Raw genomic sequence first — 18,088 nt, 5'->3', positions numbered from 1 at the left:
TCCTTATCATACTTTTATATTAACTAATCATAACACTATACCTAATGTATGGTTTAATAATAATTTATCAATAAAATGTTGAACTTGTAGAAATAAAAACTGTTTAGTTGTATAACAATTTACACTTAACTAGGTGCTTGCTTCCTTATTTTGTTTGGTTTGACCCTCATAAACCTTCTCTGAGATAAATGCTATATTATGTTAAGAGGCCGAGATATGTGATTTTAAGGTGTACTTAAGACTAAACACTGATAGATGGAGTAATATAGAATCAAACTCAAATTTTCAGACAAATATTTATTAAAGAAAACATGTCTTGAGTGTCAAATGTATGATATATACTGTTCAAGGAGTAAGGATTATCAGTCAAAAAGATAAAGTATCAGCTCTTCAAGGATGATAGAAACTCAGATGATTTAAATACAATAAGATAATTGTTTTAATGGGATAGATGCTAAATACAACCCTTAGGTCAACAGTTGGAGCACTGAAAAAAACTGTGAGTTTGTCTGGAATGAGTCTGGAAAGATAATTGAGTTAAAATTGGAGAGATTGCTAGAAGTTTGTCAAGGAGGTCAAGCTATATGAAGAAAATTGAAATTCTTTTAGTTCCTAAAAGAGCCTGGGAAGTGCCTAATTCTAGAGAAAGTAGAGAGACTCAAGAATTGAGGAGCCAGACTGAGCTGTGATTGTGCGTACCATTAAAAAGCAGAGTTAAGTGAGGGTCTGTTTACACACTGGTCTCCCATCATGCCCTACCATATTTTCTTAATTTTCCTAATCCTTTCAACCAGACTTCTGTCTGGGGTAGATAGGAAAGGAAAAACATTTCTTCCTAAGAAACGGATTGGCTCAAAATAAACTGTTTTGGGTACTGACATTCGGGATCTTCCAATGCCATGGCCAGGAGCCTGCCCGATGAAAACTCTAGTGAAGCACACCACTGCCACAAGGTCAGGAGAGCACACCGTGTCTCATTATTAAATGTGAATGGGTGGTCATGAACCCCCAGACATCTGAGGACAAGCTCCAACAGGAAAGACAGAGAACCAAGATGAACAATCCAAACAAAGAAAGTCAAGAGCAAGATGATGCAGGAAGCAGAAAATAGCTTTTTTTAAAAAAATATATAAATAATATCTCAGAGAGATGAGATACTGTACCCATTAAACAAAATCAGGATTGAAAAAATAAAGTTTCTCAGTGAAAATAAAGTATAAAGTGAAAATAAAGTATAAAGTAAAAATAAAAAATATTAGGAGAAAAATTAAAAATAGGAATGAAAAAGTTTAAAAACTCCAAATATTAGAAGCTCTGCTGGGAAGTCTAATAAATACTAAGAGGAACATAAAAAGAGAGCAGAGATACTGTACAGGGAGAGATTACCAAGAAATCATTGTAGAAAATTCCCTAAAACTGAAGACCATACATTTTCAGACCGAAAAGACTCACAAAATGTTTACTGCAATTAATGAAGGAAGATTCACACCAAAGTACATCTTAAAGATTTTGGAATACTGAGAATAAAGATCCCAAAACTTTACAAGAGAGATAAAGAGAAAGAGACTGATTGCATTCAAAAGACAATAAATTTTAATTAAAATATTAATTGCATTCAACTTCTCCAGGTTACCCTTGAAAGCTGAAAGACATATGAACGAGATCTAGAAAGATCTGAGAAAAAAAATATAACTCTGTACCATGGTATTTATCTAACTAATATAAGGGTAAGGTAGAAAAATATATTTGTGTGTGTCTGTGTGTATATGTATATTTATATAAAATCTGATAATGCAAGAGCTTAAAAAATTGACCTTCTCTGCTTCCTCTTTCAAATGGCCACTGGAGAATATGCCACCAAAATACATATATAAACTAAGAAAGAGGAAGACATTGCTGGAGGAAACATGGCATCTGACACAGGAGAGGAGAGAGGTGAATGCTGAATGTTATGTGAAAATGATGGGGGAAGGGAAGGCATGCCCGGGCTGATAAATGACCCAGGGGTAGATCATCTAGACAGCATCAAGGCTACAGAGCCTTGGAAAGGATGTCTCCAAGACAACAAACTGGCTGATAGATAAGCTTACATGTCTGAATGTTTTGAAAAGAGATTTATAATTCTGTCAAAGATTTTGGAGACAAATTAACAATGGATAAATAGAAATTTAAGCAAGTGAAAATAAAGGAATTTATTAACACCAGGGAAATGATTGAGCTCCATGATTCAGTTGTGAATAACACACCAATTTATAGTATTATAAACACTGAAAACTGATTTAACCAAAAATCGGAGGTAAGCATGAGCGGATGGATAGTTGAGGGAGTGTGTGTATCACAGCAGAAGATGTGTGTAAGAAAACTAAATCTGAGTCTTCCATAGATGGAAGTCAGCAGATTACATCTACTTTTCAGAAGCTTAAGATAAAAGGAGTTATTGGCCGGGCGCGGTGGCTCACGCCTGTAATCCCAGCACTTTGGGAGGCCGAGGCGGGCGGATCACGAGGTCAGGAGATCGAGACCATCCTGGCTAACACGGTGAAACCCCGTCTCTACTAAAAATACAAAAAATTAGCCGGGCGTGGTAGCGGGCGCCTGTAGTCCCAGCTACTCGGGAGGCTGAGGCAGGAGAATGGCGTGAACCCGGGAGGCGGAGCTTGCAGTGAGCCGAGATCGCGCCACTGCACTCCAGCCTGGGCGACAGAGCGAGACTCCATCTCAAAAAAAAAAAAAAAAAAGGAGTTATTAATTTTTGTTTTTTTGGTTGAAGATGATACAGTACCAAAGGGGAATGGTTTTTTTTTTTTTTATAAGGTGGAGACTTGAGTCTTTTTATTAGCTGAGACACTGACACCAATGTGGAGAGATCCAGGAAAGATGAGATGGTGGATGGAGCATAGTTTCTTGGGAAGTAGATTGGGATGGATGTAGTGGGCCAAACTGGCCAGGAGTATCATAGCTTCTGAGAGCATGGACTCTGGAGGAAGGCTGCAGGGGCTTGAAACCTTTTCCTACCAGTTAATTGTTGAGTCACCATGAGCAAATTATTTAATCTCACAGGCTCAGTTTCCTCAACTATAAAATGGTAATAATAGTATGTACCTCATATGGCTTTTCTAAGCATTAAATGCGCTCATTTTTTTAAGTAAAAAAACTTAGAATACTGCCTGGTTTCTAACATAAGCACTATGTAATTATTGATTGCTATGAGAATTGTTAATACTACTATAATTACTGTTACTATTCTTCTGAGGTACTGTAGAATTATGTATTAGTCAAATCGCAGATAAATTATCAGGGAATCAGGACACTGAAGATATTACTTATGAGATAGTTTTTATTTTCTCAGGGGAAAAAATGGGAGCGAAATTTCATTCTCAGAGCAAGGGAACCAGAGACTAAGCAGGTATATTGTCAGAGGAGAGTGGTGAAATTTCATAACAGTCATTACTTATTGAATGGAGAATATATTTGAGCAGAAAGGCAGATAAAAGCAACTAAGTTTTCCCAGGAATTACCGTGAAGAGTTTTTGTTTAAATACGCGTTTTGTTTTGTGTCTTTATCAAACAAGGATTGGTGAAGTGGGTTGTTCTTGGCAACTCTTTAGCTGCCAAAACATTCCACTGATAAAAAACGGAAAAAACATCAGACCATGTAAAAGAACAGTGTTTGGTTTCTAGTATTAAAAACGTCTTTTGCATTTAGCATCTAAAAAAGAAGTCTAAGTTTGGTTTCCAGTCTTAAGCAATTTCACACCTTCTTTTTCCCTCAACATAGTGCTTACCATTATTTAAGTTTGAGCTATTATTCACCTGCACTTTTTATACATTTAGTTTCTCTCTACCTTCAATGTTTTTACTTCACAGTGGCATGTTTGTATTGTGTGTGAGCAAATATACTCTTTTTGTTTAGAAAGCCCCTTTTCCTCCCATAATAATGCAAATATAATTGCTCAACTTCAAGGTACTTCAAATGGAACTTCGAAAGTACTCGAATCATGTACTAGAACTGAAATTCTGTTGAAAGTTTAAGATAACATCAACTGTGAAATGGTAGCAAATAACCTGTGATTTTGAGTTGCCCCCATTCATTTTTAACTAAAATAGCTAAATAGTTGGTTAGTTCTAATCATGCTTTTTTATTGTATAGCTTTAATTATATATGAGTCTGAAAAATGATTTAGAATAAAAAATCAAAGAGTAAAATGGTCTCCACCAATTTCTTTATGAAACATTGCAAATGTTGCTATAATTTTCTTTTAATCAACACCAGAATCCCTTCAAATATTATTTAAAGTGACAAGTATTAATGAAACACCTCACTTATTACACAAGTGACATTTATTTCTCTGATTGTGATACTTTTTAATAACTCATTCTTTGAAACCATGGATATTTCCAAAATAAACAGTGTACTTATAAATAAAACTAAAATATTGCTTAATTCCAGAGAATCAAATTAATAAATTCCTTGGTATTAATTAGAATGTTTAAAGAGCTGTGAAACTACAAAAATATTTTATACAAAAATTAGTTAAAACTACTTCACTCTTTTAATTTCAAATCTGTATTTTTAAACTCCAGAACTCAGATAATTTAAGTGACACAACAAAGAGTCCAGTTCTCTGACTATATCACAATCATAGCCAATAACTACCAGAAAAACAGCTTACCTTTCGATGACTTAATGTAAATGTTATTTTTTCAAGTTCATATAATGTGGGTGGGTTTGAGCTCATTGAGACTGAAATTACTGAAGATATGATTCTTTCCTCCTCTTCAGAATTATCATAATTTTGAGGTTTCAATAAGAAGTTGTCAGATGATGAAAGCAAAGGACCAATACTCTTATAATATAAAAATGCAACTGCAACATTGCCTATCAATCAAATAAGTATATTTAGTGAAATTCTTATAAAACAAAGTGTATTTAGACTCTTAAGATAAACATAAAAATTGAATAGACAAACATTTTACTTTAGAAATTTATACAAATCCCCAGATACTGAAATATAGACCACAATAAGCCTATGCCTGCATTGTTAAACCATAGTAAGACATATTCTCTGACCTCAAAGAATTCAAAGATAATCATGAACTGTGTAGTATCCCCTTTGCACAAACTATCTTTAGAAGAAAAATAGTCCTAGATAAATTTACACCAAAATCCTGACCAAGAACCAGAGTGTGAAGTGTATTCACTTGAAAAACAAAGTTTCAAGTTATTATGTCCTTGTATAAATATATGAACTTAAGAGGTATTGGGAGGAAATTATCACAGGCTGATAGAATCAAGAAAATTTAGAGATGAAGGAGCTGTAACATGCCACTGAGTTCAAATTTATGCCCACTAAAATGGTTTCTATTTAATATTGATAACATGTAATTATGCAGTGTCGGGGTAGAAAACTTATTTGCTTGAGAGATGGCCATTTATCCATGTTCCCTAAAACTCCCCAAATGCAGTGCACCAGCATATAACCAAATAGCGCAAAATCATAAATACAAATATTAATATCATCAAATAAAAGGACTGTAATAACAAAACTGGAAACCTCCACATCACATGAATAAACAGGATTATTTGGATATGACTGTGTGAGCTAGAAGTTGCCAAAGTGTATTGCTATTTATGTTTTCTCTCTTAATCTAAAAAGGCACCTCAAGAGACATTGTTAAGAGCCTTGCTAAACCCAGATACATTACATAAAAGATTTTCCTCAAGTGCCGTCTTACAAAACTTATATTAAAGAAAGTATGACATTGTTGGGCTAGTGAAATTATGACTCCAAAAGATGATAACTATCCCAGCCTTTGCTATAAACAGATGAGGGCCTGAGGCAGGACTTGGATACCTGTTAGGTCAACATGACCAGGTCCAGTTGATGAACCATGTCGTGGGACAGTGGCATCTCAGGAGTTGTAGTAGAAGATGGTTCAAAATCAAATGATGAATCAAAAATATAAGAAGGATTTTTAAAGTCTACTAGTTACTGCTTTCCTTTGTGAAGAAAAATATTTATTTAACATCAATTTTTGACTTTTGATAAGGGGTACCACAGAGAATCCTCCAAGATATCTTCTCACCTCATTTACAAATATATTATCTCAGTATTTATTTGTCCATTCCCAGGGTTTTGAACTTCTTCAATTCCTATGATTTCTCACTAATTTGAGGCTTGATCTAGCTTTGAATTTTCTTAACAAACCTGTACTTTTATTAAAAATTAGGGGTTCATTCACTAATAAAGGGTATAAAAACTTTGAATAATTTGAAAAGAGTAGATCATTTCCTAATAAATCATCATCCATTCTTCCTAATTTTTCTTCTTTACAATGCTTACTTTAGTCTTTTTGCCCTAAGATCTTTCCTATATTTGTTAACATTACCATATGTTTGCCAGGAACCAGACATAGCCTTCAATTTAATTGATAGAACATACATCTGAGCATTTACACAGTGCAAATAACTATGCTAAGTTCTGGAGACTTTACTTTAGAATTAATACCTATATATATTTGTTTAAAGATTCCCATTCAGTAGGTCTTCTTCCTTATTCCTATTTTATTTTGTTGCTTCCAATTCTTTTGAATGAAATTAATAGTTTTTTATTACTGTGGTCCAAGCATAAGCCTTCCAAACTATTAGAAAACTACTGGGGTGACAGGAGTTATGATTTTTCCTTATGTTAAATTCCCGAATCAATTTTACCCACATACACTATGCAATGAACTCCTTAGAGAATCATTGCTCTCAAACTGCTTTATTGCTACTTTAACTTGAGAATGACTAAAACCACTTCTCAACAGAGCTTCATATGCTGCTTTATTTTTTCACCTAAATGTTGATTTCATAAGTAATTTGAAAATAAGTATGTGAAATCTCTTAACAAAAGTCTATTATCTTTTTATCATAAAACCATAGATCAGAGCATTGAATCTTGTTCTATTAATTCTCAACCCTTCCTCCTTACTCTTCTAAAATTCAGTCTATTAAAAAAATATACATTTAAAAATCCAGGGGCCAGGCACAGTGGTTCAGGTCTGTAAACCCAAGACTTTGGGAGGCTGAGGTGGGAGGATCACTTGAGGCAGGAGTTCGAGACCAGCCTGGGCAATATGGCAAAACCACGTCTCTACAAAAAATAGAATAATTAGCCAGGCATGGTGGTATGTTTCTTTGGTCCCAGCTACTTGGGAGATTCAGGTGGAAGGATCACTGGAGCCCTGGGAGGTCAAGACTGCAGTGAGCCATGATCATGTCACTGTACTTTAGCCTGGGCAACAGGGTGAGGCCTTGTCTCAAAAAAGAAAAATAAAATCCACTTGTGCTGCATAGACCTCCTATATTTTCCTACCAATGGTACTGTTTATGTTTTAAATAATGCATGTGTTTTATTAACTAATTTTTTCAATAAATTAATAAATACTTGCAGACATCATTGAGAGGGTTTGATCAATGTGTTAGATTTGTCCTTATTTTTAAGATACAACCTTGAGAAAAACACATTTTCTTACTCTCCTTTATTGACAACTAATATTACTGTCCCTTTCAAATGTCACTTTGTACGTAGGATCATTAAATATAACAAAGCTACCGTACAATCAGACAAAATTTCTTCAGGATATTAATTCCATGACAATTTCATCATCTGTCACTATAATCGGTATTTTCAATGTCTTTTTTCCAACTTCCAAACAGTACCCAAATTGTCTTTGAAATTTCAACAGTTTAACACATTCTTTGGATTTGTTCCTAAATACAAAATGTATGCTTGGTTAATTAGAATATGGTATAATAGAGTAAAAGCCAAGGTTTCAATGGGAGCATGACTTAGTTATTTTTGCTTCATTTATGGCTATTTCCCACTAGAACATGACAAGAAAGAATAGAGGATACGAAAACACTTCTTTTTATGAAATAGTGTCTCTCCATGAGACCATATGTGTGTTGAGGTATATAGTTTCCATTTGTATTTTACTATTTTGTTGTTGTTCTCATATAGGTAAAAATATATTACCTAGAGAAAATAGGAAATATTATTATTATTTTATTTGCAAAAATTTTACAATTCCTATTTTCTCAAGGTAATATAATTTTACCTATATGAGAACAACAACAAAATTCTACTATCAGCAGGGTTTTTTCTAAATGCATTGCACTAAGATAACAGATAAATGATTAAATTGAAAGAGTAACTACTTACTTGCTAGTTAGGTACCAAGGAAAAGCTGTTTTTTTTTTTTTTTTTTTTTTTTTCTGATGGATTCTTGCTCTGTCACTCAGGCTGGAGTGCAGTGGTGGGATCTCAGCTCACTGCAACCTCCACCTCCCCAGTTCAAGCAATTCTCTGCCTCAGCCACCTGAGTAGCTGGGATTACAGGCACCCACCATCACGCCTGGCTAATTTTTGTATTTTTAGTAGAGATGGGGTTTCACCATCCTGGCCAGGCTGTTCTTGAACTCCTGACCTCATGATCCACCCACTTTGGACTCACAGAGTGTTGGGATTATAGGCGCGAGCCACCGTGCTTGGTCTGGAAAAGCTGATTTCTTTTTAGAAGAATCAGCTTTTAGCTGTTCTGTACTGTCTGCTGATGGACATGGAACAAATCTATTAAGTTTGCACATTAGTTACATCATCCATATAAGAAGGATATTCAGTTATTTAATCATTAATTTGCTTGCTAGTAGCAGAATTGAATCAACATTGAATTTTGATACAATTTTTAAAAAGGGTTGTTTAGTTGAAGAGTTTACTATACAAAGAGTAAGAAAAATACAAATTATAAGAGAAATCTAAGCCTAAGAAACTTACTTTATCCCCTACCTAGCAAGACAGGCCAACATGCAAATTCAGCAAATACAGAGAGCACCACTAAGATACTCCACGAGAAGATCAACCCCAAGACACATAAACAGATTCTCCAAGGCCAAAATTAAGGAAAAAATGTTATGGGCAGCCAGACAGAGAGGGCAGGCCACCTATAAAGGGAAGCTCATCAGACTAAGAATGGACCTCTCAGCAGAAACTCTGCAAGTCAGAAGAGATTGGGGGCCAATATTCAACATTCTTTAAGAAAAGAATTTTCAACCCAGAGTTTCATATCCAGCCAAACTAAGCTTCACAAGCGAAGGAGAAATAAAATCCTTTCTAGACAAGCAAATGCTGAGGGATTTTGTCACCACCAGTCCTGCCTTGCAAAAGCTCCTGAAAGAAGCACTGAATATGGAAAGGAAAAACTGGTTCCAGACACTGCAAAAACAACCAAAATATAAAGACCAATGACACTATGAAGAAACCACATCAACTAGTGTGTAAAATAACCAGATAGCATCATGATGACAGGATCAAATTCACACATAACAAAACTAACCTTAAGTGTAAGTAGGCTAAATGCCCTAATTTAAAGGCACAGACTGGCGAATTGGATAAAGAGTTGAGACCCATCGGTGTGCTATATTCAGGAGACCCATATCATGTGCAAAGACATACATAGGCTCAAAATAAAGGGATGGAGGAAAATTAACCAAGCAAATGGAAAGAAAAAAAAAAGCAGGAGTTGGCAATCTTACTCTTCAACAAAACAGACTTTAAGCCAACAAATATCAAAACAGACAAAGAAGGGCATTACATAATGGTAAAGGGATCAAGTCAACCAGAAGAGCTAATTATCCTAAATATATATGCACCCAATACAGGAGCCAGATTCATAAAACAAGTTGTTAGAGACCTACAAAGAGACTTAGACTCCCATCCAATAATAGTGGGAGACTTTGACGCCCCACTGTCCATATTAGACAGATCAACGAGACAGAAAATAAACAAGGATAATCAGGACTAGAACTCAGTTCCGGATGAAGTGGACCTAATAAACATTTACAGAACTCTTACCCCCAAATCAACAGAATATGCATTCTTCTCAGTGCCACATGGCACTTATTCTAAAATCGACTACATAACTGGAAGTAAAACACTCCTCAGCAAATGCAAAAGAACTGAAATCATAACAGTCTCTCAGATTACAGTGCATTCAAGTTAGAATGCAGGAATAAGAAACTCACTCAAAACCATACACTTACATGGAAGTTGAACAACCTGCTCCTGAATGAATCCTGGGTAAATAATGAAATTAAGGCAGAAATCAAGAAGTTCTTTGAAACCAATGAGAACAAAGAGACAAGGTACCAGATCTCTGGGACACAGTTAAAGCAGTATTAAGAGGGAAATTTATAGCACTAAATGCCCACAACAGAAAGCTAGAAAAATCTCAAATCAACACCCTAACATCACAATTAAAATAGCTAGAGAAGCAAGAGCAAATTAATCCAAAAGCTAGCAGAAGGCAAGAAATAACTAAGATCAGAGCAGAGTTGAGGGAGATAGAGACATGAAAACCCCTCCAAAAAAAAAAAAAACAATGAATCCAGAAGCTGGTTAAAAAAAATTAACAAAATAGACCACAAGCTAGGCTAATAAAGAAGAAAAGAGAGAAGAATCAAATAGGCACAATAAAAATGATAAGGGGGATATCACCACTCACCCTACAGAAATACAAACTACCATCAGAGAATACTATAAACATCTTCATGCAAAAAAACTAGAATATCTAGAAAAAATGGATAAATTCCTGGGCACATACAATTTCCCAAGACTAAACCAAGAAAGAGTCGAATCCCTGAATAGACCAATAACAAGTTCTGAAATTGAAGCAGTAATTAGTAACCTCCCAAACAAAAAAAGCCCAGAGCCAGACTGATTCACAGCCTCTGGAATTCTACCAGAGGTGCAAAGAAGAGCTGGTGTTATTCCTTTTGAAACTATTCCAAAAAATTGAGGAGGAGGGAATCCTCCCTAGCTCATTTTATGAAGCCAGCCATCATCCTGATACCAAAACCTGGCAGAGACACAACAATAAAAGAAAACTTCAGGCCAATATCCCTGAGGAACATTGATGCAAAAATCCTCAATAAAATACTGGCAAAATGAATCCAGCAGCACATCAAAAAACTTATCCACCACAATCAGGTCAGCTTCATCCCTCAGATGCAAGGTTGGTTCAACATACACAAATCAATAAATGTAATCCATTACATAAACAGAACCCAGACAAAAACCACATGATCATCTCAATAGATGCAGAAAAGGTGTTTGATAAAATTCAGCATCCCTTCATGTAAAAAATTATCAACAAACTTGATACTGATGAAACATATCTTAAAATCATAAGAGCTATTTATGACAAACCCGCAGCCAATATCATATTGAATGGGCAAAAGCTGGAAGCATTCCCTTTGAAAACTAGTACAAGATAAGGATGCCCTCTTTCACCACTCTTATTCAATGTAGTATTGGGAGTTCTGGCCAGGGCAATCAGGCAAGAGAAAGAAATAGAGGGTATTCAAATAGGAAGAGAGGAAGTCAAATTGTCTCTGTTTGCAGATGACATGATTGTTTATTTAGAAAACCCCATCATCTCAGGCTCAAAACTCCTTGAGCTGATAAGCAACTTCAGCAAAGTCTCACAATACAAAATCAATGTGCAAAAATCACAAGCATTCTTTCACACCAACAATAGACAAGCAGAGAGCCAAATCATGAATGAATTCCCATTCACAATTGCTACAAAGAGAACAAAATACCTAGGAATACAGCTAACAAGGGATGTGAAGGACCTCTTCAAGGAGAAGTACAAATCACTGCTCAAGGAAGTAAGAGAGGACACAAACAAATGGAAAAATTGTCCATGTTCATGGATAGGAAGAATCAATATCGTGAAAATGGCCATACTGCCCAAAGTAATTTATAGATTCATGCTATTCAAACTACCATTGACTATTTCACAGAATTAGAAAAAAAATACTTTAAATTTCATATGGAATCAAAGAAGACCCCATATAGCCCAGACAATCCTAAGCAAAAAGAACAAATTTGGAGGCATCACACTACCTGACTTCAAACTATACTACAAGGCTGCAGTAACCAAAACAGCATGGTACTAGTACCAAAAAGAACAGAGACCTCAGAAATAACACCACACATCTACAACCATCTGATCTTCAACAAACCTGACAAAAACAAGCAAAGGGGAAAGGATCTCTTATTCAATAAATGGTGCTGGTAAAACTGGCTAGCCATATGCAGAAAACTGAAATGGGACCCCTTCCTTACACCACAGACAAAAATTAACTCAAGATGGATTAAAGACTTAAATGTAAAACCCAAAACCATAAAAATCCTAGAAGAAAATGTAGGTAATACCATTTAGGACATAGGCATGGACAAAAACTTCATGACAAAAACACCAAAAACAGTTGCTACAAAAGCCAAAATTGAAAAATGAGATCTAATTAAACTAAAGAGTTTCTGCACAGCCGAAGAAGTTATCATCAAAGTGAACAGGAAACCTACAGAATGGGAGAAAATTTTCACAATCTATCCATCTGACAAAGGTCTAAAACCCAGCATCTACTAGGAACTTCAACAAATTTACAAGAAAAAAATCAAGCAACTCCATCAAAAAGTGGGCAAAGGATATGAACAGACACTTCTCAAAAGAAGACATTTATGCAGGCAACAAACATGAAAAAAAAAGCTCGACATTACTGATCACTAGAGAAATGCAAATCAAAACCACAAGGAGATACCATCTCATGCCAGTCAGAAGGGTGATTATCAAAAAGTCAAGAAACAATAGATGCTGGTGAGGCTGTGGAGAAATAGGAACGCTTTTACACTGTTAGTGGGAATGTAAATTAGTTCAACCATTGTGGAAGACAGTGGTGATTCCTCAAGGATCTAGAACCAGAGACACCCTATTTGAACCCACAATCCCATTACTGGGTATATACCCAAAGGATTATAAATCATTCTACTATAAAGACACATGCACACGTATGTTTATTGCAGCACTATTTACAATAGCAAATTTATGAAACCAACCCAAATGCCCATCAATGATAGACTGGATAAAGAAAATGTGGCACATATACACCATGAAAAACTATGCAGCCATAAAAAGGAAAGAGATCATGTCTTTGCAGGGACTTTGATGAGAGCTGGAAGCCATCATCCTCAGCAAACTAACACAGGAACAGAAAATTAACAGCACATGTTCTCACTCATAAGTGGGAGTTGAACAATGAAAACACATGGCCACAGGGAGGGGAACATCACACACCAGGGCCTGCTGGGGAGTGGGGAAAGAGGGGAGGGAACTTAGAGGACGGGTCAATAGCTGAGACAAACCACCATGGCTCACGTATAACTGTGTAACAAACCTGCATGTTGTGCACGTTTCCCAGAGTTAAGCAAAATTAAAAAAAAAAAAACAACCTACTTTTAAAAAATCTCTATTTTTCTTCCTCACACAATCACAAATTTTGTCTCATGATGAAGAATATGATGGATTATTGAGGAAGAAATATTAAAGGAACTGCAAATATAGTGACTTTGCTGTATAAGGAGTAGTAAAATCAGAGCTCTTTTGTATATTTTCATTAGAATCTCAACAATTTCAGACAGTAACAAAAGTAGGAGGTAAGACAAGGACCCAGATATTGTCAGCCAAAATCCTCCCCATGTATTTATAATAGAATGGAAATCTCAAGTAAGAATATGGATATTCTGTATACTGTACATACATCAAATGTTTTTATAGGAAACCACACATGTTACATGTACATATGACATAATCAAATGCATTATAAGTATTTATTGCAAATTCATTGATATATTGTCTGTTAGATTGTTAAAGTCCTACCATTTGAATCATATGCAGCTTTTCTCTTTGGAAATATATTTATGTAATCTCCGTCCATATTCATATGAGGATGAATACGTTTCATGTTATATGAATCAAAAAAGAAAACTTTGAGAGCTGAAACAAAACCATGAAAATAAAAAAAGTGAAATTACTTTAATCAATATACATCATAAATATATTAGCTTAGAGACAATTTCATCCATCATTATTGTGTTTTAAATTATTTATAACAAGTAGAGTGAACATTCTTAATGTGTTTGGACAATGTAATATATATGTTAAAAATCTGATTCAAGTTTTAATTTTTTAATTTCACTATGGCACTCATGGTTTAATTTTTTTTGCATTAAATAAAATATAATATGTGTATGTAACCAAGCAAGCTATAAAATTATAATTACTAAAGCAAAGATAAGCAACTACAATGTCTTACAGAATAGTGTCTACAACTTACTAATGAGTGATTTATTTAAACGTTTGAGTGATAATTCCTTTGACCTGCTGTATTATCACCATTTTCATGCAGAAACATTATAAAAATATAGAGCACCTATATATTAGTCATAATGCTTGAAACTTTGATTTAGAGTAAACGATGAATCCTGATGAGATTTTTGTAAATCTGCTGTTGCACAGCAGAATGCCAACCAGAAAATGCAATAAAGATGTATGCAGTGATTATTTCAGCTAACTTACCTTGCTTCCTCAGAAAAACTTTATAGGGATCCTCAATTTGATACAAGATTCTGAATATTTTAAGTATGAATTTGCATGAAGCAGGAAACATTCTAATTTGCTATGTTGATTGCTTTATATTATGAACATGCAAAGGATTCCTAAATAGAAGTTTAAATGTGTTATATCCGGCTGGGCATGGTGGCTCATGCCTGTAATCCCAGCACTTTAGGAGACCGAGGCAAGTGGACGGCTTGAGGCTAGGGGTTCGAGACCAGCCTGGCCAGCATGGTGAAACCCCATCTCTACCAAAAGAACAAAAATTAGCCAGGTGTGCTGGCACACGCCTGTAATCCCAGCAAGTCGGGAGGCTGAGACAGGAGAATTGCTTGAAACCAGAAGGTGGAGGTTGCAGTGAGCTGAGATTGCGCCACTGCACTCCAGCCTGGGTGACAGAGCCAGACTTTAAACAAACAAAAACAAACAAAATCCAAAAGATCATTGGTCAAGGTAGATCCTAACAAGTCATGAGATGACGGACTCAAAATGCCAAGGGAGTAATGTACTCTGACAATTTAATGGCTGTACAGTTCAGGAAACAGAAAAGGTGGATATGATAGGAAGGAGACAACACTTGTGGATTTATCCTTTTTACTGGTACTTTATTCACAATGCTCTTGCAATATGCATCACCATTCATTTGTACACTGATAAAACTACTTTTAATGTAATCAATACTAGTTTCAACACCATGCCTCCTAACCCCACCCAAAACTTTGAAAATGGCTTATTTGGAAAACACGATTACTTTTAAATGGACCCTTGTTTCTTACCTATATCCGTTGAATTTGTATCAAACTCTGTGGTCTTTTGGAAGCTCTGGGATATCCTTAAAGTAGCTTGTTCAACAGTGTGCATGAGTTTTGTAAGATGTGTTCTCCTATGATTCACAGATAACTTGTCCCAAACTACAAGTGTATCCCTTTGAACAAAATTATTCACGGTTTTTACAAATTCCTATTGAAAAAAAGTATGTCTTTTAGAAATGTTGGAATCCTACACTATTCACAAATGAAAGGGAAAATTCAAAGCTCAATTATACTGAGTTAAAGCTGAACATACTTACAGTAAGTGTTGAATTAGAAAGGGTGTCCTTGGCTGAGACAGTGTTGTTCTTGTAACCTAGTAATGAAGATGATTCAGCTAATATTTCTATATATGTAATTATATCTGTTGGTGAAAGATCTGTCACAGAATTTCTATAGACTTCTTGTAGCAAAGCCACAGGTTCTTTTATGGATCTGATCTGAGAAAAAATGAGCCCAGAAAAAGGAAACTAAATTAGTTCTACTGGAGTTTTACAAGAATAAAACTTACGTGTTAAATTTACTCTGAGGTTGGTTTCCTTGGTCTACACATAAATAATATCAAACTAATAAACCTAAACCATAACATGCATCATTGAAACCTGAATTTATTTACAAGAGATTAGCAAATAACTTAAAAGCCTAGACTTGACTTTAGAAAAGAAACAGAGCATGTTTGAATTAATAATTTTTTAAAATGAGCTTTCAAAATAACTTCCTATTCTTCAGTATAGAATTATATCCTAGCCAATGAATCTACCTTAATACTTAAACTTCTTAGTACTTATAAATATTGATATCCTAAGCAATAAATGATAATACTTTAAATTAGATTTTAATCAACCAAAGAAAATTCTTTACAATGTGATTAAATGAAAATTTTCTTTAAACTGACAGTTTATTACTCATGTTGAGATTCACATTTTCAATCATATGACAATTATTTTATAAATCACCTACTTTATTTGCTCTTTGAATGTTTACTTTGAAGTACCAAATCTAGGTGCATTCAATTATGTCTACTTAGAAAGTGGGAATGGGTCTAGAGTCAAAGTATCTCTTTACTATTTTTTAATCAACATTTTTTACATAAAAAGAATTTTCCAACATATGGAGTAATGAAAATGTAGCATATGAAATATGTAAAAGGCCTCTTGAATAATTTGAGGATTTTCAAATTAATCCTATCTTTGATGCAAACATGATGCTTAGATCTCTATATGTAAACGTTTTCGACTCTCCCTAAAGTTTGACTACTGTTTACTCTTCTTGAAATGTGTGACATTGAAAGCATTTTAATTGAAACCAAAATGTCAAAATAAAATAAATTGTTAACTGTTCTACTTACTTTTGTTAAAGTTTTATTAATATTTGCAGCTATACAGACATTATCTAAATGGCAGTTTGCATTCACATTTTCTGTAAAAAAAGAAAATAGATTATACAGTCAGTTTTAAAAAGTATTTTTCCTAAGCTGATCATATCAATCCCAATGATCTTGCTCACTTATTTAAATATTAAAAAGACATTCTCTAACACTTGAATTTCCTCTTCAGTTTTAGAATGTGCAATATTTTACAGAAAATGAAATAAAAGGGTTTTAAGGGCCAAAGAATGTTAGTTCCATAAAATATTATCTACAACTTTGATTAAATTAAAAAAAATAGGCTTTCATTTCTTTGTTCCATAGAAGATAAAGGAATGCAGGCACATTTCTTGGAAGATGTAGCTCTGTGATACTTCACAACTGTGTACTACATATTTTATATAGTTCTTTGAACATACATAAAATTTAATAATGTAATTTACATTGGCAGTAAGCGCCATCATTAGGTGTGAACTGTGATTTTCCTGTGGATGTCTGATAACCTTCTTTACAGGAGCAGTTATACCCACCATTCACATTTTCACATATGGAATGATCATCACAGACAACTGACTCACTGCACTCATCTATATCTGGAAATACTAATATTTGAAAAAATGTTTTAGTGCTCTTATGCCTGCTACCTTGTTGAAAATGGTGTTACTTATGATTAGCGGTTTCATGTCAAATTTTACAAGAAAGCAAGAGAAATACTATCATTTAGACAATGGCACAACAAACTTAGATGCATATACTTTTTAACTTTAATTCCTCCAATCAATTTTGACAGAGTATTGAAAATATTATTCATGGGCCAAATTCTCAAATTGCTTTCTGAATTGCGTGATTAATCAACAAAGTCATTACAGAAATTTCCATCATTGATGATGTAACATTTAGTTCTAATTTAACAAAGACCCAATTTAAGAAACACATTTAAACTTATTTGTTTTCTAGTATTAAACTAAACTGATTTCAACAACTCAGTGTAATCTGGAGGATAAAAGAGCGACCTGATTTCTTTCCAAAGCTTCATTTTTGCATTTAAGTTAACCTAAAAAACTAAGATACAGCAGAACGTGTGATTGAATTCCCTTAAAATTTTACCACAACTTATTACTTTTGTTCAAGGTTATATTTTACTATGGTTCTTCATACACAATCATCATAAATAAAGTAATACATTATATAGAATTAAGTCTTACATTCTCAAAAGCCATGTATTGAGGCTGTAATAAAGGTGCTGGGTTTTAAGCTTACATAGTATATATTCTTAATTTAAAACTTTACTTACTACAGTGAAATATGCTTCACATTATAAGTACAGTATAAATAATCTGCCACTAGAGAAAAGATTCTAAGGAACTGAGGAGTCTAGATCATTACCTTGAATTAATGCAAAAATTTTTATGTT

General features: G+C 34.4%; 1 protein-coding gene across 1 annotated transcript in view; it reads right to left on the bottom strand.

The window, feature by feature from the left end:
* ADGRL4 (adhesion G protein-coupled receptor L4) overlaps positions 1-18,088 on the bottom strand; it is a 116,361-nt gene that overhangs the window by 31,877 nt on the left and 66,396 nt on the right. The window contains exons 4-8 of the mRNA XM_001155188.8: positions 16,657-16,727; positions 15,569-15,748; positions 15,276-15,459; positions 13,765-13,881; positions 4,674-4,879 (exon numbers count right to left, since the gene is read on the bottom strand). Of these exons, the coding sequence (XP_001155188.3) occupies positions 4,674-4,879; positions 13,765-13,881; positions 15,276-15,459; positions 15,569-15,748; positions 16,657-16,727 (758 nt within the window). The remainder of the gene's footprint in view (positions 1-4,673; positions 4,880-13,764; positions 13,882-15,275; positions 15,460-15,568; positions 15,749-16,656; positions 16,728-18,088) is intronic.

Source organism: Pan troglodytes, chromosome 1 (assembly GCF_028858775.2).
Source record: "Pan troglodytes isolate AG18354 chromosome 1, NHGRI_mPanTro3-v2.0_pri, whole genome shotgun sequence".
NCBI classification, from domain to species: domain Eukaryota; kingdom Metazoa; phylum Chordata; class Mammalia; order Primates; family Hominidae; genus Pan; species Pan troglodytes.
The sequence above is the reverse complement of the archived record's forward strand: the minus strand, read 5'-3'. Positions and strand labels throughout refer to the sequence as shown.